The 27,321-nt window shown below is 32.6% G+C and overlaps 1 protein-coding gene across 1 annotated transcript; it reads right to left on the bottom strand.

Annotated features, from left to right (window-relative positions):
• Nucleotides 1–12,494: 12,494 nt before the first annotated feature.
• On the bottom strand, nucleotides 12,495–18,536 carry LOC143563559 ((E)-beta-farnesene synthase-like). Its single transcript, XM_077051073.1, has 7 exons — nucleotides 18,265–18,536; nucleotides 17,870–18,167; nucleotides 15,017–15,395; nucleotides 14,670–14,888; nucleotides 14,419–14,557; nucleotides 14,082–14,333; nucleotides 12,495–12,905 (listed from the first exon to the last, which is right to left on the bottom strand). The coding sequence occupies exons 1-7, from the start codon at nucleotides 18,397–18,399 to the stop codon at nucleotides 12,591–12,593; spliced, it is 1,737 nt and encodes a 578-aa protein (XP_076907188.1). The 5' UTR covers nucleotides 18,400–18,536; the 3' UTR covers nucleotides 12,495–12,590.
• Nucleotides 18,537–27,321: the final 8,785 nt, after the last annotated feature.

Consider the following 27,321-nt stretch of genomic DNA (forward strand, 5'->3'; position numbering starts at 1 on the left):
TATATATATATATATACATATATATATATATATATATATATATATATATATATATTGTTAAAAGGTATGCTAGTTTTAGAGTTGGTCAATTCAATATTTTATCCTTTATTTTTGATCTGGTCATAATATTTTGTATTTCGTTTATGAAGTTTTGAAATTGGGCTTGATATGTTGGACTCTTGGGCTGGATGAAGCCGTTGAATACATCTTTGCATCTGGAGAATTTTTTTGGTGGAGTTATTAAAATCTTGAAAGGTTTTTTCTCTCTAAAAGTTTCACACCGCGTTTTAGATCTAGGACTAGTTTGTGACTTCTTTGTTCTCTTGAGAGATCTATTGTTCTTGGAATCTATTAGTCTCCTGGTTGTGTTCAGTGACGGCCCAAGGTTTTCGGAGACCTCAAGCTAACTAACAAGATGAAGGCTTTTTCACAAAATAAAAAATAAAATTATATAAACGCTCCCCCTTCACCTGGGCTTGAGACCACAACAACATAAACTATAAAGTTTTGTAGTTGACGGAGTTAAGTTTAATTTGTAAGTTATATATTGTGTTTGTAACAAAAAAAATTTACATTAAATTTTCGTTTTTAACTTTATTTGATGAAAATTGTTTAATAAAATTATTAAAATCAAATTCTACGCGTGGAAGTCATCAAGTCGTTTCAGTTTCCCAAGTTAATTCTAAACCTAATATGCAGATGAGTTGTGAGCGATATATCTAGTAAAATAAGATGATGCATTGATATATTCACCCTCGTAATTTCATAATGAAAAACCAAAACTTTAGATCAATTGTTATATTTATTTAACGAACAATCAATTAAATATTTTATATAAACTATTTAACTGAAAAAATTGACTAATGTCAGCTAATAAATGTTAACTTATAAATTAATGTGAAGGAGTGTTATAGACTCAAGATCTTTAGCTTTGTAAATTTTCAGTACAATGTAATATATTCATTTATTTTAGAACATGGGGCCTTAAAAAATGTGTGGCCTTAAGCCTTTGCTTGGGCAACCAAAGGATTAGGGCCGGCAGTGGTTGTGTTGATAAGAAGAAACACTTTGTATTTGAGGTTTATTTGAATAAAGATCAAGGTTTTGTTTATGACATATATATAGGGTAAGGATCTTAATAAAACCCTTTGTAAATTAAGAACTTTGATAACCATTTTGGACCATTAAAAACACCTTTAAAAATATTTAAAAAAATCATAAAACAAAAAATTAAAAAAATTTAAAAAAAGTAAAAAAACAAAAATTCTTATATTTCTGTCCGGTTTCATTAAAAAAATAAAAAAAATGAAAAAAACGTTGTATTATACACATATGTATAATTTTATTTAATCTTTAGTTACATAATATACACATATGTACAGCATCATTTATCTTAAATTATACACGTGTGTATAAAAAATCATGTAAATGTACATATATGTATATATTATACATATGTGTATATAATTCGCTAAACCGAGTTTTTTTTAATGAAACCGGGATGTTAAAATAAGAATTTTGGTTTTTTTACTTTTTTTCATTTTTGTGCTTTTTTTTTATTTTATGATTTTTTTTATTTTTGGGTTTTTTGTGGTCTAAAATGGTTCTCATAGTTCTCAATTTCAAAAAAGTTCTCTCATGATCCTGATCCTATATATATATATTTATGATTGATTTCTTTTGAGAACCGCTTTGAATTTTAAGAACTCGAAAGAACTCAACTTAACAAAAAAAAATTTAATTTTTTTACAAATGTGTAATACATAAGTGTAAGTAATGCACAAAAAATTACAGTATTTTTTTACACACCGAATTGACTTATTACACATGTGTAACTAACATTTAAACTTGTGTAATCATCAAAAATACTTATTCTCTCTCCTGATTAATTTTTTAATCAGATTTATTCTCAGCCATATATTTCATACTCATTTAATTAAATGTGTGGTCCATATTGAGTTCTCAAAGTTTAACAACTCAAGAGGTTCTCAAATTATATATATATATATATATATATATATATGGTAAGTATCCTAATAGAACCCTTTTGTGACATTCGTCAAATTCGGGTTTTGGATTTTCTTTCGCGTTTTATTTTAAATAAATTATACTTCATACCCGTATTGTATTGTAAACCCGACCTGGTAATTTTATTAATCATTTAAGTCGATCCTTGAATTTTTCACGTACTTAGTTCATCAAAACCCGTCATGTAGGCATGTACTAATAGTTGTTCGTCTAACATAAAATTAGTTATAAACTGTAAAGGGTAATTCTTGCCATTTTCAAACCTATATTAGCTTTTCCTAAGTTTAATACCCTTTAGTACATTAATTAGAACTTTGAGGGGACTTTATGTAAATATGTAATATATATATATAAAATAACAAAAACCCTAACCCTAACCCTAACTTAAACATACTAGCCGCCCTCCATTTTCTTCCTCTCTTTATCCGACACCGTTTTCCGGCGACCAGCGACACCTCTGGCGACCACCTCCGACCACCACCGACCTCCGACACCACCACTCTCCTTCTCCGGTAAGTCCATCACCTCCAGCCGAACCCCCTCCTCCTCTCGGCTTTCTGGCAGCCCGTAGCCCCTTTTCTCTCTCTACCCGTTTTTCCGGTGACCGGAAAATCGGCCACCGGTGTACCGCCGTACCCTCTCCCTTTCTCTCACTCTCGGCTCTCTCTATCTCTCCCCGCCTCTATCTCTCTCGGCTCTCTCTACATCTCTATCTCTCTCCGTCTCTCTCTCTATCTCTCTCTTCTCCCTCTCTCTGATGCGTTTTTCCGGCCGCCGGATGGGCTCCGGCGACCTTTGTTTCTCCAGCAGCCTATATCTCTGACGACCCTGCTCGTCTTCGACAAATGCTCTCGATCAAACATCATATGATAAGGGATTTAGAGTTTTAATTGTCTATATATATAACTCATAACCGGTAATCGAGTCACGAGTCCGGTTCCCCCTTAAACCGACTTTGGAGAGTGTTTTGGTATCATTTTTTTCATTTATCTCATAACTTATTATAAAACTTATTATTACTATGATTACTATTATTATTAGTATTATTATTATTGTTATTATTTTCTTTACCTAAACAAATTTTATTTTTCTTATTATTATTATCATTATTTTCATAATTTATAGATTATTATTACTATGATTATTATTATTATCATTATTAGTATGATTATTAAGTAATACTATAAATTCTATTATACAAATATTATCTACTTGTTTTATTACACCGAAACCCATGTCGGGCCAAGTTACCATTTAACGTCATCGTCACTCGAGTATGGTATCATTATTTACTATCAATATTATTTACTATTATTATTATTTTGATCAACAACACTTTAATAAATACCAAGACTTTTATTCTATAACTATTATTATTAGTAGTATTAATAATAATTATTGTTATATTTACGATACTATATTAGTATTATTGAAAATAATTATTGTTATTATTATTATCATTATTATCTTATATATATATATACATATATATATATATATATATATATATTTTAAAATCATTATTATTATTACTATCATTATCATTAATATATTGTTATAAGCCTTATTATCAATTCATTTTATGAAAACCGAACTCTTGATTTAAAACCCGTCTTGTTTCTATTTAATATTGGTTTAGTTATTTAAAAGCCCCAATAAAATAATATTATTTTAAATTATAAATTAAGTACGAGTCCCTAATCGTTAACAAATTAACCGGTAATACGATTAACAACCGAACCTTCTTGTCCAATGTTTCAAATGTAATTTCAACTAAAGTTCAAGTTCATTAATAAATATTATTTATTCTTTTTCAATTAGCTTTCAAGTCGGATTCGTTCATTTCGTTCACAAGCTTTCTATATGTCGATCATTTATTATTTCCCGATTCGTCAATCGAGATGAGTACTTTCATACCCCCCTTTTCCATCTTTCGTTTTGGGTGACATTTCATACTTATCAAACTGAATGCTTTATTTACTTGAATCTTAAACCTACAAACGTGATTGTGTACTTTACTTGAATAATTGCTCGATTTGGTGTTCTATGCTTAAATGTCTATGTGTTTATCGATTTTGGATGGTGGAACTATAAATCCTAGACCATTTGGCAACCCCTTATGGCAAGGTGTCGTTAACGTAATGCAATTAACGATAACTATAAAATCCTAGACTATTTGGCATCCCCTTATAGCTAGGTGTCGCTAACTTGTTTAGCGATAACTATTTATCCAAGTTTATAGCTTTTATTTATTTTTTCGTATACAAGTTTTGTGGCTTTTTATTACTATGTACTTATATGCTCAAACTTATAAATTGTTCACCAACCTTTGTGTTGACAAACTTTATTTTATGAAATGTTACAAGTTTGACTTTTGTTGACTCGAGGACTTGATGAAAAAAGACTATTAGGGTATTAGTAAAACGAACAATATAATTGCTACTTGTTTTCAAATTTGTTTGTATGAACGAGATGTGTTATTTATTGATTTATGAAATAAAATTAGTTGTTTAAATATTGTCACTTTAAATAGTGTCTTGTGTATTTGTCCAATCACGTTGCACCCTGGCATGTTCCGCTGTCTTTCGTCGGGGTGTGACAGATTGGTATCAGAGCCACAAGACTATAGGATAGGTGGTTAGACGTAACGACCTAGTATAGTCTTTACTTTAGGGTCCTTATACGTGTTGCCTATACGTGTTTACCCCACTTGATTGTTCAATACACTTGTTTATTTATATATACTTATTTATTTTATCAAATCATAAATATACACATACACACACTTTCATAGTACTCCAAGGTATCTTTACCTTAAAACGCAAAACATTAGTTTTTATTGTGTTTTATGGATCACGAGCTTAACTTAGATCCCGTTGTTTCAAATCTCCTTAAAGATCGTCTCATATGAGATGACCACTTTAAGTAGTTGAATGCGAGCATTCCGCTCACCATCCTAATTTTCGGTGTCAAAACAATAGAACTGCGGTGGTTCGTGGACTGGCGTTTTGACATGACGTTGTATTCTGATTTATTATTTTTGTTACAATCGTTATTTGAGTCGAAGACATGAAAAAAACATGGTGGTACGTGCATATGTTTAGACTCCAACATGGTATTTTTGAAAAAAAAGTTTTTAGTGTCGGGATATCAAGTCATGGTGGTTCATGCATGATTTTTCGGCCTTAAAATCTTAAAACATTATTATTACATTTCAAGAATTTAAACCATTTTCCTTTTATTTTGTTATAAATTCTTATCACAAGTCTTCATTTATAAATGTTATATTTTTTTATATTGTTAATAATTATTTTATATCTCGATTTTATATGGTAAAGTTTTACACCAATTTTCTCATTTTGATTTCACGATGATTTTTATTACAAATTTCGTTCATTATGATCTCTTCGATATAAGTTAAATATATATATATATATAATCATATTAAGAAGCTTTTATGAAAAATTTCACCTCAACTTTTCAAGTAAATTTCCTATTGTATAAACTTTAAATTGTCTTTAAGGTCCTTGTACACAAATTTTATAAAAAAATTATTTTATAACTATTCCATTATTTTGGACAATCACTTCAAAATTTTAATTATTTAAACCTCTCACGACATTTTTTTATTTACACCACATTATACAATACACGTGGTAAAATTTTCCTTACCCAAATTTATTTTCATAACAACTTTCATCATGCAATCTTTGGTTCGTTATAAATTTTCGCCAATAAAAATTTACATCATACGATTTTCCGCGTTTTAAAATTCTTATGATAGTTTTGCCATGATTTCTCAAGAAAGTCACAAACTTATAGCTTGTAATCTTCTTGAAACTCTCATGCAAAACTTCATAGAAATTTTACTTTAAAAACCAAAAGTCGTTTACTTGTGATTTCTCGATTTACAATACTGGTCATTTTAACTTACCATGATATTTTTTTATTTTTTTTCGTTACATGATATTAAGTAACGTACTTGGTAAAAATAAATAAATAAATAAATTTTAATTACGCATCTTTGTATTCCTAAAACGACATTCATCATTCAATATTGAGACCTCATAACAAATTTTAAAATTCAATTTACGTATTTTAAATTTCCTAATAAGCAAAATTTTAAATTGCTCTTAAAAATGATAAAAAAAATTCTATTTATATAACATATATATATATATATATATATATATTTATATATATATATATATTAACTTGTAATTTTTATTATCAAAATTTTCATGGATGCTTCAAATATTATTTATAAATCATGATATTTTCAATTTAATATCTATTATTAGTCAAAAACAAAAATCTCCCAATACATAACCACAAGTTCCCAAACACCCGTATCCCATCTCAAACTACCGCCTTAAATCAAACCACCCTTCAACTTCAAAAGTTTCCCGAGCACTCACATCTTTCCTCAATATGAACGAAACCTAACACATCAAGTTATATCCTCACCTACCCAAACCCCATGCAAGTCCAAGGTATACAAAATCAACTCAACAAAAAGGCCCTAACCGCCGACACTCCTAAGCCACGAAAACCTATCAAACTCACTATCCTAATACTTCAAAGACACCGAAAAACACATCCAACCATAGAGTTTGATATTAAAATAGCAACCCAAACACTCCTTACTAAATACATGTATAAACGAATCTCAACCCAAACTAGTCAAGATCAAATTATCCAACTTATCAACTTAACCCGAGCTCAGATAAACCAAACCTCACCTATCAGCCCACCCACTACTCACACAAATCAGCTAAGCCTAACCCACTCAAATGACCAAAACTCAACAAACCCCATCGATTCAACTCAAGAAAACTCAACTATCCAAGCCGACCTAAACACTCTCACTTACCACTAAACTTCCAAGCCATTCACCGTACGAAGCCTAAAACCCCTCCATACACACACGAGCTTCATTTTTCCCTAATTTTTTTTATGTATATATATATATATATACAACTAGTGTACGTATAACAACCTCATGTGTTCAAATAATCACTTTTAAATTATAAACAAATAATTATAATAATAATAATAATGGTTTACGTGCCATGCTCGTATTTTATGAAGGACTTTTAAAATATATATGCATATATATGGTATTGTCATGACAACAAAATTTTATTGTGAGGATTTGTATTCAAAGGTTATTAAACGATTATATGTATGATTTCAAGACTTTAAATATTGTCACCTAAGGTGATAAATCTCATAAAGACTTTATAAGTACGAGGTTTCATTTTGAATGTTGAATGCAAAATTTATTTAGTAACAAATTTTCGTTCAATAACGATTTAAGCAAACTATTACTTCTTACCATCGCAAGCATTATTTTATAAATATTTTTTTTCACAACCGCTTTATGTATAGAAATCCCTTTAATAATTGACTTACAAGATTTACTTTCGATAATGAGCAAAAATTTTCTCTAGCTACACGTTACTGCGAGGCTATATTATTATTATATTCATTTTATGGGAACGAATGAACGGCCTTACTTAAAGAATTCATTTTTCAATTCATTCTATATGACACGCAACCTACATATTTCGTCGTTTATTCGAGTCTCACTGAAAAAAGAATTTCGATTTCTTTTCATTTGATGAGATGTTTTGATGAGAATATTATGCACATGAGATTTCATTGTTGTGTTTTGATTTTCGTGACCGAATGCAAACTATTCAATAACAATTTGTGTAATACTTTCAAAACCTTAACTTCGCCAAAAATCTCGTTGATCTTTTAAACGATATTTTCATGACTATGTTATTTATATTTGAGAATTTATGTAAACACGATTCTATACATTATTCTATATCATTTCATCTAATCTATTGACGGCTTATGTGTTGCTGTCTACAAGTTTTGGCGCTATTAGAAACCATTATTATAATGACGATTATACAAATTGTTTCACGATAGTGGTCGTATTCACGTTTTATCACTTTTCATCGATTGTTTTGGTTGTTAATAAAATACTATTTTATTTACATTGATACACGTATGCGTCATCCCAAAGAAACTCACCTCATCCTTGTAATTTCATGCAATCGTATTCTCAATTACTTATAACCTCAAGTTTGTACACGTATGAAACTCATTGCACGACATTATTGAAATTGTAACGTAGTTTACCCCTACCTCATGTACTCACCTTTCGGGTTTCTCATTTTCACTCTTTGGATCTTCGTTTCACTTATTGGATTTTACTCATCTTTAACTCATCGAATTTAATACTAAAATTTAGTGTCCCGACATACAACCATGGAGCTTAAGGATTTGTTTATTCTTTTCACATTGATGACATTTGACTTTAAATCCCGTTTCGTAATTGTTTACCCTGAATTTTATATTATTCGATCGTCTTTACTTATTTAAACCAAATTGATATTTTCACTTTGGTTTATTTTTTAATATTTAATTGTTTCAATTATTTATTCTATTTTCCTACTTATTTAAAAGGTCAACCCAAAAAATTGCAAACAGTAAATTGTGCTTTCACATTCTAATGTGAAAGCGAAATGAATACCAAAAAGCGTCGGAGTAGCTTTTCTTTAGTTGTTTGTTTGGACACGAGAAAACCATAAAATGTTAAATGAATATTATGAACCAGTAAAGTGTTGTTTGTTTGGATCTCGGAGTGATTGTACAGAATGACTATTTTATCCTTTTAAACTATTTTATGGTGAATGAATTATATGTGTTTATTCATAGCTCCTAATAATTGTACCGCGAGACTAAAACTTTCATTACAGCCAACCAAAATATATCTTAAAGAAACTTTCATTATAACCAACCAGCATTATGTAAGGCACCGGACCCGGTGCCCTACTTGATTGTTGAATTTACACATAAACACAATTCTAATCATTAGAGTGGATTATAACTTGCGGAATAATTGAAAGTCTACCATATATTACATAGCATCCTAGTGTTGTCTTAACCTCATTCAAATTTGTCTTGCAAAATAAAAATATAACAAAATATAACATTTTCTTAAGATGTCAGCCTCTTCAATTGTAACATCCCGAAATTTCTAAAATAGTATTTAATATATTAATTACGTCGGGTGAAATAATTGAGTTAGTGTAATAATATAGAACTAATAAAATAATAAAGATGGAAGGTTAAGTAGGCTAATTAAATGGAATAAGTATGGATCAAAAAGGAAAGATGAGCCTTAGGTCCATGGGCTTAAGGGAGTATAAATACCCTTTAAACCCTAATCCTTTCCATTTTTATCCATCTCTACACCATCAAAATCACACACTAACACTCTCCTATATCCCGAGCCAAGATCCGAAGGTGAAAACCCGAACACGTTGGTGCTTGAACATTGTAACGGACCAAACCAACATCAATACTAGATCGTGTTCGTAGATCGACTCGTTTAAGGTACGCTATAATTAGAAATCGTTCATTTAGGTTCGGAATTGTTTGGGAAATCTTAAATCTGTTTGAGTATGGTGAAAACGAATCCAACGCAACAAATCTTACTAAAATCCGTTAACATTTGAAGAGATAATCGATTGATTAATGAACCGGGTCTATAGATGAACAAATCGTACCCTTTAACACGTAATGTTGGGATGAATGGATGGATAGGGTTTATAGGCGCTGATTATTCGAGCTTAATGACAGCAAAATCATGTTGTTTCGTCATGAACTGAGGGATTAATTGCAGATCTAATAAGGGTTGACTGCGTCTGTTCTTATCAATTTTTACTTTGAACCCTTAGTCAAAGTTTGGATAAGAACAAATGCTAATTCGTTATGATGAACGGATCAAGAAAACGAATCGGGTAATTCGTTACTCGCCCATTTGTTCTGTCAAGATAACGAATTAGCTCACCCAGTTCGTTATGTTAAGATAACGAATCAGGTGATTAGTTACTCATTCAATTCGCTATATGATAACGAATCAAGTGATTCGTTACTTACCCAATTCACTATGATAAATATAACGAACCGAATGATGAAGAATGGAGGAAGATTTCATAACGAATCAGCTAATCTGAGATAACGAATTAAATTAACGAATCAGGCTTAATTCGTTATAGCGAATGAGTTAGGGAATAAAATATAATTGATAAGAACCCCGCTGTCAGGGTTATAATTAGACTAGAAACGCGATATGGGTAGTGATAGTTAGTTGATACAAGTAATTGTTATACAGTTAGTTGCGCACAGCTAAAGAAAGGAGTAACCATCAATGGTGAACGTAACCGAGTTCAAGTGAGTTTCTAGCCCCATTCCTTGTTATGTTTTCGGGGCTGTGTGCATACTCGATGTAATTAGTTAATACACTTACCTTAAGTGGTAAGTGTATGCTATATATGCTATATGTGATAGATATGAATGATTGTTTGTCTGTACGTGAACGATCTTCGGATATTGCAAGTATTGTCAGGTTATAAATAAAGATATGAATGTTATATGTAATGTATGGATGATGTATGAACGTTATGAATGAATGTTTGTCGGGGCGTGAACGATCTTCGTGTATTGCACGTATCGACAAGGGGTATATTGCTAAATGAATTATGCGAAGAACGCCTAGAGTGTTATTATGCTACGATGTAATTATTGTATATGCGAAGTAAGTGTATGCAGGTACAGGAATGGTATATGAGTTCTACGTCTGACGTGGTAAGTTAGGATGACAAATCCCTCTAACTTCTGTTGGACATAGACTTGGCATGTGATGGCGTAGTTAAGGACTATGGGCCTTATACGTGTTATAGGTGATAGATGAGAACGTAGTTAAGGACTGTGGGCCTTATACGTACTTCAGATAGGAGCCCGCATAGGAAAGGATTGCGGACCTTATACGTGCTGTAATTGTGTTGTGATAGCATAGGGGAGGACTGCGGACCTCGTACGTGTTATGAAATAGGTTGCAACATAGGGATCGACTGCGGACCTTGCACGTGTTGTTAATGTAGGATGGTATAGGGAAGGACTGCAGACCTTGTACGTACCATGAATGGTGAACATAGGTAAGGAGTGCGGACCTTTTACGTGTTCACGACCTTGAGTATAGGTATAGACGACGGACTATGAACATACTCTCGGTGGACTGAGGTAAGTGATAGTGTGTATGTATGTATGTATGAATGTACGATAGAAAGGTAACTTGTTAAGTATGGATATGTATCTACGGATATGTATGTATGTATGATATGTGTACGTATGGTATGTCGCCTGATTAACTAGAACTCACTCAGCGTAGCTGACTTCTAGTATGCACGCATGTGAGTAGATTGAAGCAGCTTGAGTGGGCACATGGTGGACGAATAAGAGACTGGCATCTGAGGTCTCAAGATGTTTTATGTTTAATGTTTATGACTGAAAGACAAGATTTTTCGTCCACCATGTGCCCACTCAAGCTGCTTCAATCTAGCATACTAGAAGTCAGCTACGCTGAGTGAGTTCTAGTTAAACATAAAACATCTTGAGACCTCAGAGACTGGCATCTGAGGTCTCAAGATGTTTTATGTTTAATGTTTATGACTGAAAGACAAGATGTTTGTTAAGACAAAGTTATGAACTAATATGTAATGTTTTATGAAAGTTTTTATATTCCGTGAAAGTTTTAATTAACTCTGATGTTTAGAATTGTGTTTATGAGTAAATCCAACATCCAATGTAGGGCACCGATAACATGGCCTTACAAATGCCACGCGTCACCCTTAAGAAGTTGTTTTAATAATAATAATAATAACAACAACAACAACAAGAAATAAATCATAAAGAACTAGGCCTCATAAGGTAGCAAACCACCATACCTTCCAAGACAAAATGCTCAAAATACGTTTTTTTTTCTCCAATAGAAAACACGAACAACAAAGTTTAATAAAAAAATCAACATATGAAGACGAGTTTGGAAAAACCAGTTGGCGTTAGAAAAGAACCTACACATGGGATCTTCACACAAGAACAACCGGGTATGTGGGGCGGGTGCGTGAGGCCTAAGCCCCGACATGAACCCTTGCAATCCAACTCCCAATCAATCCATAGGGTATTCTATGTTAGCTATTAGTCAAACAATCTAGGACGCACAATTACCTCACACAAAACGAACAAGATAAAACACAATATACACTAGCACTACTAGAAAAAGAGATGTTTTTCTACAACTGAATTCGTAGGAAAAAAAAATACAATCACATCAATAAACACATATCAAATGTTAAGCATGGATAATATTTCTTGAATTCTAAGCCTTATGAGTAATAGAAACAAATCAAATTCTTTTTTAGTTATATTTTAGCCTAGTAACCCGGTTATTTTGTGTATTTATAGGTAACAGGTTGATCTAGAATTGAATCAACTATCACTCATTACTCATTAGCATAAATTAAAACGACAATTGCATTACCAAAAAACTATATCAAAACACAAGTAGATTACATATTCTATGTGTTTACCTGGGAACAAACAACATACTATACGTATGGCCGGATTTATACCCTATCACACATGCAACAAACTAGTGAAACATAAAGTATAGCAATGATATTTTTAAACACCAACAACCATCATGTATTTGATCTTGAATCTTCAGTAGGTACAGGGTGGACCAAGATAGATTTGATGTGATTTATAGTTTCTTTGCCGGCATGTGTGTAGCCGTCGTTGACTTTATAAAGGATATCACACGCACGCGCATAGTTGATTATCGGTGTAAGTAGAGGGAATGGGATTTCGGTTGGCCTGAGCGAGTCTCTATTTATAACTTTCCATGCATCTTCAACTTTATTTGATATAAATTTGCACGCTTCTTTCTCGGACGCACCAGTTTCCTTCTGATAGCATTCAATGCTTGAAGCAACATGACCTCTTTCTTGTTCCTCCTGAATAAATCATTTCACATTATAAGCATTTGTATCACCATCCTAATTGGAGATCATGAAGATGAGTAGAGATTGGTGGCAATAAGTCATCTAATCAATTGCAGATTAAGGACTCGATGAATTGAATTAACAAAGCGCGCCAAATCAGCTGAATAATACAAGTCCTGTTAATCGGTGCGAAATCAATTGAACACTTGAAGAAACTGAGTAATATTAATGGTGCAGCATCAATGGTTTAAAGAGACGGTTAGTTACTGAGTAATTGAATCTTATCATCATTTAGTATTGTTTCATGGGAAAATTCTCAAAATAAGCGTTTATGAAAACGTTTTTCAGGTTTTAGGTGCCATTTGCAAGAAATTTCCAAAATAGGTATTATAATCTAGTCGTGACGAGTAGTTTGTATAACCAATTAAAAATGTGTCTTTAAACTAACCGTAACGAGAAGATTTACTAACCATTTACTCGTCACGACTAAATAAGTTATATGTCTTGTAATCAACGCCCACGAGTAATTCATAAGGTTAAACTAGTCGCGGCGAGTTAACTACTAATAAACTATTAGTGTAGGGAATGTAAACCAGGTAAAACTAGTTTCGCGACTAAAGGACTTATGTATTACTCGTGGGCATTGATTATGAGGCATGAAACTTATTTAGTCGTGACGAGTAAATGATTAGTGAACATGCACGTTACGGTTAGTTTAAGGGCACATGACAAGTTTTAACTGGTTCTACAAACTACTCATGTGTAATCATAAACTACTCGTCACGATTAGTTTATAATACCTATTTTGGGAATTTCTTACAAATGACATCTAAAACCTGAAAAACGTTTTCATAAATGCTTATTTTGGGAATTTTCCTTTGTTTAATTTGATTTTTGTTTTTTTATCAAAGAGAGAACTTATATACGCAAGTAGAGAATTATGTAAATGTTATTGAGTAATTAATTGAATGGTATAACCGTTCAGTAATATCTCATTCAATTTTTGTTTTATATCAAATATAGTAATTATATTTACAAATAGAGTAGTTATGCAACTATAATTTTTTTTTTGAACTCAACATATGACCAGAGTAGTTGTATGACATAAGTAGAGTTATTGTGCGCTCTGTTGTAGCGTAAACATTTTGTAACTAGAATAGTTGTATGTCTAATTTATGTGTTTAGTACCTCGTGTGTGGTAACGTCATCCATTAGTCTTAAAACCAAACACGCGGCTTTAACAATAGGAGGATATGTGCCGACCCACTTAAAGGTATCCTCATTGACCAAATTATCAGACCTACCAACATAAGCTCTCGCTATCATCACACCATAAGTACAAGTCTTCATTGAAACAGATATGTACTCTTCCAGACTTGGCATATACCCCTCTTTTAACCATTTAGCTTCTAATAGGTTGTTTTGAATAATATCCTTAGCCTGTATCACCAAATGAGTGGATGGTACAATCATAATTTATTTGTCTAGTTAGACAAAACTAACATTTATAATATAATTAATATACCATCTCAATCACATAGGGAATCTGGTATGCTTTTCCTTCCTTTTCAAGTTCTTCCTCCATTTCTTGGTGATGACTCAAAAGTTCTTGATATATTAGTTTCATATATTCTGGAAGTGTATCAATGTAGCTCATTGACCATCTGGTTAATATTCAATTAACAAGAAAAGATTATACAAAACAATTAATCTAGAGGGTATACTTTAATATATATATATATATATATAAAGGATTATTTAATGCATATTGTGCACCTCTCAACAGCATCGGTAAAGATTTTGAGTTCTTCATAAGTACCATAATTATCATAGGTGTCATCCAAAACGATCAACCACATAGAAGTTTTCAATAGGAAAATTCGTGTACGAGAATGGTGAGGTTCGTAATAGACTCCTAGTATCCAGAAATAGCCTTCTATCAACCTGTCTCGAACATATGGTAGTTTTTGTTGCATGTCCAAGTCCTTCCACCATCTAAAACAAATTAATACGAGTTATTAGACATATTGAAACACTCTATAACGGATTAGTATGTTTGCGTAGCTTGATTAAGTTAAAGATTATTTATTAACGAATAAACATGCGTTGTTAGTATTACGTACTTGCAAAGTTGTCTAAGTTCCTCCTTATGCATTGATTGAAGCAGATTAAAATCCAACTTTGCAAGCTTCAAAAGGACCTCATTGTGAGAAGCTTCTTGTTGATAAATAGGCATGTAATGTACGGCCTCTATCCTTGGCAACCTTTTCCGGAGTGGTTGCTTTAGCGCTTGTTGTATTTGGGTTCTTAATAAAGAGCCACAAGAAGGATCCTTTGCTATGATAGCAAGGTGAGTTTTGGTGAACTCAAGGGCATCATCTAGTACCTTTTCACCTTCCACCCTCATATATGATGCTTCGTACAAAGCAAGCATTCCTTGAGCATCTTCACATAAAGATTCCTTAAAATTTCCCTTATCATCCATATGGTTCTTGAATATTCCTGAAACATGCAACCCTCATATTAGTGCTAGAGTCCCACATGAGAGTAAGGGTGTTCAAAACTATCTGAATCCGAATCCGAATCCGAATCCGAATCCGAATTATCTGACTATCAGTATCCGAACTATCCGAATTTTCGGATATCCGAAAATTTGGATATCCGAATCCCGGATATCCGAAAATTCGGATTCGGATTCGGATATCAGTTTTTAGATTTTTCGGATATCCGAACTATCCGATATTTTAATTTTATTTAATATAAAACATAATAACAAAACCCTAACATAACATCATTCATCTCTTCTCCTCTTCTCTTCTGCCATTCTTCTCTTCTCCTCTTCTCTTCTGCCATTCTTCTCTTCTCCTCTTCACTTCAGCCACCACCACCGTCTCCTCCAGCCATCCCCACCGTCTGTCTCCTCCAGCCGGCAGCCACCACAATCAGCCGTCTCCTCTAGCCACCACCACTGTCCGTCTCCTCTAGCCGGAAACCACCACCATCCGTCTCCTCCAGGCACCATCGTTGGCTGTCGTCTCCACTGTCGCCACCCGTCTCCAGCCACCGTCACTCCTTCAGTCCCTTTCAGGTTGGATTTGGGAACTTGCATTCTTGGATTTGGAAACTTGATTTGTTGTATGTTTGATTTATTTGGATTTGGAAACTTGAATTGATAATATTGTATGGTTTTTATTATTAAAACAAGTTTTTTTTCCTTTTTCGGATATTCGGATACCCGAGGTTCGGATATCCGAAATTTTGGATATCCGAAGTTTCGGATTCGGATAGTGATTTTCACTATCTGAAAGATTCGGATATCCGGTTTCGGATATCCGAAAATTCGGATATCCGAAAATTCGGATATCCGGTTTTGAACAGCCCTACATGAGAGAAACACCAGGAAACTAGTGTAGCTCTTTGATGGCAATAGTACCCCTCCAACCATGTGTTGTGGGTTCTAAGTCCCAGCTAGGACAAAAGGAATTAATGAGTTTTCGATGTAGAAAAATCATCTTACATGGTCAAAAATATTTTGGGTGTCGGTTGTACGATAAAAAAAACAGTTGGTTATAAACCAGTCGGGTCACGTCACATTAAAGGAGGTAAACCGAATTATATTTTCTAAAGTACACATGAAAGAAACAGACGTTCACTAAGAGCATCTACAAGCTCTTATTCCTTAGGTTTGAATCTATATAGAAATATGCAAACTTTGGAGGACACAAATCTCTTGTTGTGGAGTTAAGGTTTTATGTGGGAAGTTCTTTTCCTTGTGATGTGACACCCACTCTCACATACATACACGCACATTCTCACATGCACACACATCTACAACAACTTTCAATGAACTTGTGATGTGACACCCCCTCTCACGTGCACACACATATATATTATACATATACACATTTAATTCTAATAAGGTTTGTGGAGGTTTGTTGTTGTGGATGAAAATGATATTTTTGAGAAAAATTTGAAATATGATGTGCCAATGATATGTCGGTTTGTATGAGTTTATTGTTGTATATGCTATATCCTAATGCTTAAAGCTTAATCTAGTACTTTATTTACTATTAATACCCAGTAAAATTTAAATAATCAAGCATTAACAAATTACCATCAAGTAATCAATAATATAATCCACAAAACAAATGAACAATAATCTAGTGACAAAAGCCTAAAAATATATTAAAAAATAAATAAATATAAAGATAAAATTTAACATAATTGAGAAGATATATATATACATAGTTAGCCATCGTATTTCACTAGATGTTCATCATCATATATGGCAAAATCTGACACATTATATTTCACTTGGAACCTAATTATTTAGGTTTAAACAATTCCAGCCTTAACCGGGTGTGAGACTGGGTGTTAAAGATTTAAAATCCTGATATGGCGGTGGATTATTCTTTTGGTGTAGTTTAGGAGTAGGAAAAGTGTACGAGTTGCTATTCAGAAAGGAAATATAGAAAAACAAATCACATGGGCTTAAAATATTTAACTATTCACATCACATGGATTTAGTTTTCTTATTGGTATATTTGTGGGTTTAAATATTTATATTAGACGTTTATAAAATTATACGAGCGTTTAATTGTGCTTCATTATTTATATTAGATTTATATTTGTAAAATTATAAATTTCTACTTTATTTTTTCTTTGTCTTGAAATTTCACTGGGGTAGCTGTTAAAATTTATTAGGGGTCAATCGGAATTTTAACTTATATATAGCACTATATATTTTTTTTCCATCGAAGCGGTAGACCCCATGATCAAAGAGTACGCCCATGGTTTGATGTTTATTAAAATATATAAAGGAGAAAACGGATCCATACATATTGACATTAAGCTTCTTACCTTTTATGTAGTGATATCGATAGTTATCTTATTGGAGGTGTGAGATATCATATCATGTTCAAGTATTGTTGAGAAGAAGTTAAGAGGCATTAATAAACTTGTAACTACATATATACCTGATGAAACATTGAAGCCTTGTTGTCGAAGGAGTCGGAACCAAAGAGAGATACTCTGTAGGTTATTTTGATCGGTCCATTTTTCGCCATACGTAACATAGATATGTTGCAAGGCTTCCCCGATCTCCTCTTCGAAATGATATGCAACGCCTAGGCGTTGGATTGCGTCTATAAGTTCCATCAACTTCTTATGTAGCATCGATGCATTTGAAGAAGCTTTGACAATTAGCTCTTTTCTTACTTTTTCTTTAAGCTCTTCAATAACTTGTTTCTCCATCACTAAATCTTCTAGTTGCACCTAAAAAATAACTTAATTTAAAGATGATTTTCTTATTATAAATGTTTCTTATTATAAATGAACAATTAATTAAGCAATCATGTAGTGACAGAAAAACCTCATCAGGTGTAAGAAACTGCTCCCCCCACATGCTAGCACTAAAATTCACAGTGTGGCGTATAACATCTTGCTTGTTGCTACTAACATCCACACCAATCGATGGTAAGAGTGAAGAAGAAATGGAAGTTTCCATATTAAAATATTCTTAAGAGTGGTAGGCTATGAAAACTTTGAAATCAGGTTCACCAAATATATAGGCAATCCAAGCTGTTCATTTGGGCTTTACAATTATGACATTTTGTTCTTAGGATAAATAGGAGGGAAAATTTATAGAATTAACGGATCTAGGTCTCCTCTGTGGGCTTGGGTGGTAGTATTTTTACAGTAGGCCAAACTGCATTAAAGTTGTTTATGTAAAGTGATCAAACACATAAAAGATGTGTCTTGACAACCAATATGTGTTTATATCATTTACATTTTATTGTTACAAAACGTGTTGTTCCGGACACGCAAACCGGCCCACGCTAGACCGTCCCAGGTCCATCACGTGAGAGGTAAATCAGCCTCACTCAGCGGCAAGACGATTGGCACTTAGGATCGGTTTCGAACCCACCACCTCTAGGTTATTGTTCCAAGTCTTACGCCTCCTTAACCAACTGAGCTACACAGCGGGGACTCATTTACATTTTATACTTTTGGTTTCCAAGCGCATGAAGCTATAGAGCTACTATGATGTTTAGTAATGTTATGACATCACGATCTATATATATATATATATATATATGAATGTTAATTGTAAATGACTTTGTTTTGTTATCCCAAAAGGGCTAGTGTCACTACTTGTTATCCGTTACTTCTACATTCGTTGAGAGAAAAATGAATGAATTGAGTCTTTTCACGTTATCACGGAAAAAGGGGATGGACTCTTAGTCAATTTTGACCGAATATCAATGTGAACACCATCTTTTAATGAATAAAAAAGATTTGTTGTTACAAGAAAGAAGTTCAAAGTAGACGTGCACAAAAAAACCGGTTCCGGAACCTAACTGGTGGAACCGAACCGGAACCGGTTCCAGTTCCAACCTGGTTGGTACAATACCTGGTTTGGGTATTTTTGTACCCGAAAATCATACCCGGTTCTCCTATTTGTATGTCAGTATCAGTTCCAACCCGGTTCTTAATTGGAACCGGTTCGGTTCGTACCTGGAAAAACTGGTTCCGACGGGTTTTTTTTGAAGGGTCAAACAAAAGTCAAACTAGCCGTTGGAACCGGTTCCAACGGTAATATAGCCGTTGGAACCGGTTTTTTAGACACCAATTAGCCGTTGGAACCGGTTCCAACGGTAATATAGCCGTTGAAACCGGTTTTTGAGACAATAGATCCGTTGGAACCGGTTCCAACGGTAATATAGCCGTTGAAACCGGTTTTTGATGCCCAAACCTATATATAACTTGTTTCCACCACTTGTTTCACCACCAAACTCAAAAACAAACTAAAATACTACTCCTTTAGCAAACCCGTTCCTTTACCCGACCATCCAACTAAATATTATTATGGCACCCATAAAAAACTAACAAGAAGGCTAAGAAGAGTGTTTTTGTTGCCCCCGTTCCTGTTACGGAGGACCCAAGGGTTGTCACGGTAGTCAACCATAACCGCAACCAAGACATATGGAAGAATTGGGATTTGATTGTGGATGACGAAGGTTATCAAAAGGCTCGTTGCAAACTATGTGGTTCAATATTAAAGCACGATTCCAACTTTACTTTGAGAAAGCACATCGAGAAGCCATATTGCAAGGCGTTGAAAGGGATTGGCGCGACCGATCAAATTGACTTGGGTAAAGATTGTACACTATTTCGTTACAACACGACTCAAGTTCAAGATAGAATGGCAAAGTTCGTTATTCAACGAGGTTTGCCGTTTAACCACTTTGATGACCCGGAGTTGACGTCGTTGATTCGCGAAACTCTACAACCGAGATACACACATGTAAGTCGTACTACCTTAAGACGTCATTGTATCAGGTTGTGGGAGTGTGCTAAAAAAGAGTTAGTCGAGTCTTTTCATTCTTTAGAAGCCATGGTTAGTTTAACTACCGATGTTTGGTCGGCACCACACGGGTTGCCCGAATCATACATATGTGTCACCGCTCATTGGGTTGATCCGGTGACATGGCAATTGATGAAACGCACCATCGCTTTTGAAAACTTCCCGTTCCCACATACCGCCGAAAAATTGTTTGAATTACTTGATGAAGTTATAACGACTTACAACTTGAGAAATAAAATATTTTCGATTTCGTTTGACAACGCTTCAAACAATACTAAGGCGGCTGAAAAATTTATCATTAAATATTCACCACCTTGTTTCGGGGATTTTTTTCATGTCCGATGTGTTGCACATATCATCAACTTGGTTGTTCAAATAGGTCTTGACAATGAAAACATTTGTGATGATTTAAAATACTTTAGACTTATGTTACAAGATGTCTTCAAAAGTGGTAAAAGAAGACATCTTGAATATAAGAACTATTGCAAGTCAGTTGAAAGAAAGTATTTGGGGCCGAATTGTGACGTTCCAACCCGTTGGAACTCAACTTGTCATATGTTAAAGTGTGCTTTTGCCCAACGCCAAACTTTACAAGCATTTCATAACAATCTTGTTGAAGAACGCGAGGCCGATATGTTTCCGGAAAGTGTTTGGGTCCAAGTCGGTTATTTGTTGGAGTATCTTGACGTGTTCAAAAAGTCAACAACAAAATTATCGGGAGTCTATTACCCTACTAGTTGTTGGGTTTTGCAAGAATTATCGGGAGTCTATTACCCTACTAGTATTATTTTCTACCTTCTTATGTTAATATTAAAATGTACATGAACATTCCCCTACATATTTGTCAATTGTCATATAATGAAATTACGGGTTAGGTTAAAATACAAAGTAAACAAAAAATAAGAAGTGTAAGAAGTAATATTGTCCATTAATCTTTGATTTGAATGGTTGTGATAAATTTGAAAACAAAAAATGATAGAAAGAGCATATATGGAATAGTCCATATTTGTTGACTTTCTCACTCTACATCCAAGTCAAATGTCAATTCCACATCATTTTAAATCGTCAATAACTTTTTAATACGATAATTTTTTTATAAAAAAATTCACCATAATAACAAACATTTTTTTATCTTTAATATGAGTATCATGTTGTTGTAAAAAAATTTAAAAAGAATTAGTGGGTTTTTATACATTTTGTTATTGGTCTATTATAGTGTGTATATTTTTATTGAGTATTCTATATTGTGTTATAGGTTATGGTTACTGTGTCTTACAATCGTTACACATATTAAAGATTAAATTTAAAACAAAAGGTATTTCATTGTGTCTTTATGCTCATCATAATGCCCATTGTTCGCTATTATGTTTTTATGCACATCATTGTCATTATGTATTCATTGTGTATCATGTTGTTGTAAAAAAATTAAAAAAGAATTAGTGGGTTTTTATACATTTTGTTATTGGTCTATTATAGTGTGTATATTTTTATTGAGTATTCTATATTGTGTTATAGGTTATGGTCATTGTGTCTTACAATCGTTACACATATTAAAGATTAAATTTAAAACAAAAGGTATTTCATTGTGTCTTTATGCTCATCATAATGCCCATTGTTCGCTATTATGTTTTTATGCACATCATTGTCATTATATATTCATTGTGTATTATGTAAAGGTCATTGTATGTTATGTATTTACCGTTGTGTTTTACGTTTAAGATCATTGTGTAATAATATTTATTTAACATTGTGTTTTACGTTTTAGGTTATTGTGTAGTATGCATTAATCATTTTGTTTTATGTATTAAATTTGTTTTTATTTAATCATTATATTTACATATTAAAATTACACAAAGATGTTATTTCACTATTACAATTTTCAGATTTATTACTTTTGAAAAAAAAACACAATGATAAGCATAAAGAAACAATGATAAACAGAGAGACACAATGATGAATAAAAGACACAATGATATAATTTTTTTAATTTTTATAAAACAGAGTCATACTCATATTAAAGATAAAAAACACGTTTGTTATTATGGTGAAATTTTTAAAAAAATGTCGAACGAAAAAGTTCATTTTAAAATGATGAGAGAATTAACATGTCATGCATGTGACTAGAGAAAATTTATGTTTTTCTTTTATCTCTTTTCCTTATTTGGTCCACACTTGACAAATGACAATAAATTATGGCTTTTTATCCTTCTTATTTTTATTAACATTTGTAGAATAGCTCACGGACACCCCCATGAAATTGTTTGATTTTATGTAATACATATTAATTTCATAGAAGTTGCTAGTATTATTAAGCTCATGGCTTTATATGTAATACATATTAAGCTCATGGCTTAAAATATACATTATAAAATTAAGCTCATGGCTTAAAATATAAAATTAAGCTCATGGCTTAAAATATACATTATAAAATTAAGCTCATCATTCTATACGATAACATGAAACATGTAACTGTTTATTAAGCTCATTGCTTTATATATACATTCGTGGCATTATATTTATTCATCTCTTTTCAACATATGATGGAAAAGTAAGAGATAATATTGTTTATTCAATAAATTAATGTAAAATGTATGTCAATACTTTTGACGAATACCGGCTTTCCTATCCTGTCCAGTTGTTTGTGATGGTTTTTTTAATTAAAAGTATTGTTAAACAAGCATGAATATTTGCCGTTGAAAAAGGTAGCACGTAATGGCCATAACTTTGGAATATTTGTTTTTTGTCTCTTAACAACGTCCTAAATCGGGAGTTTGGATAGCTACATCAAATAGATCTAGAAAAAGAACTGCTCCAAAAGTTGCTTTGAACTAGACAGAGAAAACTGTGTTTGAAGAATTTTTTTTTTTCAATATGGGTTACTCTATTGGATATAGATATTAAGTATTAACTAGCGAAGTATGAGTCTTACGAGTTACGACAATATTGCCAGTAAGGTTTGCTACATAACGAGCAATACAACCCTCCTCTTGTAATAAACGAGAATCCTTTGTCCACCTGCCACTTTTAGATAGCATCCCAATGGGATTTTTCCACCCTTTGCGTTAAACGAACGTCGAGCCTGCCTATCAAAACTCCCAAACTGATTGAAACAAGATCTATATAGGGGGGTGTTTGGGATTCCTTATTTTACCTCCTTATAACTTTTTACTAAGTTAATAAGTTACAAAAATATAACTTATGGAACTTTTCCTCTCATAATATAAGCAATCCCAAACACATTATAACTTCTCAAAAAGTTTATAAGTTATAAGTTGGTAAAAATAAGCAATCCCAAACACCCCTATAGAAACCCAACACCTCTAACATAATTCCTATCAGAATTCCCAATCACGTGCCCCTTAGTGAAAATTCTGAAGTCGCCACTATCAATTATGTGTTGTGATTAGTTCATGTCAGGATTAGGTTTTTACCGTATTATAATCAATTTTTGTTACTTTTATCCAATTTTTTGTAATTGTTGTTGGACGGTGTATGATTTCTTCGCTAGTTAGGGTATTGGTTTGCTTCGTTCTCAAGCTTTCACGGTATCTTGGTCTTTGGCTGTTAAGTTAAGGTTTTAGCCTATTATATTATGAACTAGTGGTTATTCTTTCTCTTCTTCAAGCTAAGTTAGGGCATGGATGGCCGTGATGAAGGTATTTAATGTTGAAACTTAACTCTTTAACAAACAGACTTTTCAAACAAATTTTGGGAAAACATGTGTGATCATGTCATCATGTGTAGTTATGTTTGAAAGGCGTGTATATGTAGAATTTCTGAAAGGTAGGCATGCCATAACTTATGATATTCGATTACTTACAAGTATACAGCAGCTTTGTAGTTTGAGTTAATCATAGTGTAACAATTGACGATGTAAATCATGAGTATGACATTTTGGATCTTTGCTACTTTTGTGTCTAGATTCTTAAAGCTTTGGTTGTTCTTTACCGGCTTTGATGGGTTTTGTTATAAGCTTGAACAAATGTCCACATCAAGTGAGAATTAATTGTAAAATCAATAACCTAAATGCTTTTCAATTTACATAACATGTAAATTAATTAATTGTTTTGACCTCTTAGGCTAAATAAATATATCAAATTACATGCAGGAACCAATCAAAAGATGTAAAATTATTATGGTAAAAAGAATGAATCGGCTTAATTGCATTATAGGCCATGAGAGGACAAATCAAAATAAAGTGTAGCTATCACATTTAGGAGGGGTCTTCACTTGCTTAACAGAGAACTCTAGAAGGCAGCAAGAGAGGATTCGAGAGGAGTTTCTATTTTAACGGCTGATCTTTGGAATCGAATAATAAAAGAAAAGTTCTTCGAAGAGAAAACGTACAAATTGTACCACACGTGCCGCCAAAATGTACTTTCAAAGCATCCCAAAGTTCCTTAGCAGTGTTACAATGAAGAAATCCATAGAATATCTCATTTTGGATTTGCCATAGTCAAAATCACAAAGGATTTATGATGTGCTAAAAACAGTCAATTAAATATTAACTAAACTAAACAAGTAATAAAAACTAGACTTGACTCAACTACACAAAACATCGACAAATGAACCGGTCAATTGTACTAAAGCTAAGTAAGTCCGGAATATTGAACCCACAGGACTCTATAAATTACGTTAATTAACTAATTAGACTCGACTTACGACACGACTATTTATTATTAATGTTTAAAGGGGGTGTTTTTAAACTAAGATTAATCTAAGAAAGCAAATAAACAAGTAAACGAGAAAACAATCAATTAATCACGAGAACGAAACCAATCAGAGAAGGAATTTACCTAGGTAAGAATCCCATGCATCAACAATCATCAAGCAATTGACAAATAATATGATTATGGAAACTGATTTATAAACCTATTCATCTAACAAACCCTAAAGGACCCTTAACTGAATCAAATGAAATCCCAAAGAACAATTATTAGATTATTAAGCAATCAGTTGAATTGATTTCAGCAAAGTTATCAAATAGGGTTAATTAATAGTATCTAAAGCAAGCAATCTTACGAAACACTAAACCCTAGATAACTTGATAAGCTTATCACGACATCATGAACAAGGATCAACACACTAAGCAAGAATATTGTCACTATCTATACTAGCATGCGATTGACCAAGATACATGAACAACCCCTCACCTTACATCTATTGGAATTTAGCAGTACATTCAAAACCCTAACCAACTATCAACTAGCTTCTATGATCTAATGGGCCCATTCAATCACAATAATCAAAACACCAAGTAATGATTAAACATAAACCCTAAATCTAAAGAACACAATCAAGAGATATAAGATCTATGTGAAGCTATACTTAACAATCAATCAAGATAATAAACATTCATATGCATCATGAAAACAAAATCAAGTCTTTTACTATTAAAATAACGAAACCATAATAAAAAATTAGTCCAAAACAAGAATCAAGTCTCAAACATGTTCATCAAACCTAGGTAGACATGAAGTCTAGCCTAGAATCATTATTGAAAACAATCCTAAACAAGTATTAAAAACAAAGAGGAAAGACATGATAATTAATGAACAAGGAACAAAAATTAGAGCGATTAAACCCTTTGCGATTGATCCTTGAACACCCGGATGAAAGCTTGATGATCCTCCTTGATTCCTAGCCTCAAAACCTTCAAAAACCTTTGGAAAATCGGCTCCAAGAATGCTTAACTCGGCTAGGTTTGCAAGAGATGTTTATATAAGCGAGTAACGGGCTTGGACTTGCAAAGATGGCTGACCAGAAGGCCTAGGCGCCCCGCGAAGGCATATTTCCTTCTGCCTTAGCGCGGCGCCCTCCTGGTGTGGGATTTCGGATTTTTCTTTTTTTTTTCTTGTTTAATCTTGTTAAATCTTGATAATTATCTTCCTTAAACTCCAAGTAACGCTTAGAACCTTCTAGAACTTGCTTCCTTTGCTTCTCCAAGCCACCATATATATGAAAACATAACTAAACATGAGTGAAGCAATCACGTAACCTTTAACGAGCAAAACGAACTCAAACATATTATGAAATGATAGAAAGAATTAAGTTTAACATGCAAGACACCAAAAGATATAAAACATGTAGACATATAACAAACGTGACTCAAAACCTAAAATAATAAAAGATAAACCAAAACACGAACTAAAACGAACTCGAAACATTAAATAAACAAAACTTTACAAAAGATCCGAGATGTATAAATAGATGTATATCACTTTAGCATCCCATTTGATTTTCACAGAAGTCATCCTAGGAGAAATTCTTAGGATCCCAGGAAATTTGATTACCACCTTCAACATTTATAGTCATTGGCTTATAAGGTCTGTATCCAACACCCTGTACTTTGGTGTGACAAGAAGTGAATCCGTGTAACGGTTAATTAAGATAGAAACGAATTGAAATAATTTATAAATTTATCACGCGCGTGTTTTTTGAAATAATTTATTTTTTAAAACTTTTTTGTTTTTTAATTTATATTTTAAGTTATAATTTTTTATTATTTTTTAATATTATATTATATTCTTATTTTTATCTCACTTTGTATTTTAACTTTACTAATATTTATATAACGAACTAACGGTATTTCATACCATTAAATTTACATTTTATTCATTTTATTTATAACAACCACCATTAAGAGTACTTCTCATCCATCATTATCACCGTTGGCCATGAAACCAAATTGTGATTTTTAGATTTGTAAAAAAAATGAGATGAATCATTGTGTGGAATTGTTTACCAACTTATTACTAAGTATAGTGATTGTGATTACAATACAGATAAAAAAGAGTAGGGATTACACCATTAAATATTTAAATGTTTAATTTGCCATCAAACATACATGTATGCACATGACTAAACTAAGCTTAAAAATAAGAAACCAAGACCATACTAGAAAACTTAACTAGCCAACATGGCTCATTATCAGAGGATCAATACAAGACAGATATTGGTTTAGAATTTAGAGAGAATATATAACAAAATTCAAACAGACAATAATTCAAGTACACTATTCAAACATACATGTACAATATTCAAACATACAATAATCTTAAT

This window comes from Bidens hawaiensis, unplaced genomic scaffold (genome assembly GCF_021521415.1).
Source record: "Bidens hawaiensis isolate Kalapana, Puna unplaced genomic scaffold, B.hawaiensis_p1.1 tig00021498_1, whole genome shotgun sequence".
NCBI classification, from domain to species: domain Eukaryota; kingdom Viridiplantae; phylum Streptophyta; class Magnoliopsida; order Asterales; family Asteraceae; genus Bidens; species Bidens hawaiensis.

Bases quoted from the DNA above. Each gene is read 5' to 3' on its own strand.
- LOC143563559 (XM_077051073.1), bottom strand. From the start codon at position 18,399: ATGGAAACTTCCATTTCTTCTTCACTCTTACCATCGATTGGTGTGGAT. The intron at 14,558-14,669 runs GTGCACAATATG...AATATTAACCAG, and splicing joins TTTACCGATGCTGTTGAGAG to ATGGTCAATGAGCTACATTG. The intron at 14,334-14,418 runs GTATATTAATTA...TTGGTGATACAG, and splicing joins TTCCCTATGTGATTGAGATG to GCTAAGGATATTATTCAAAA.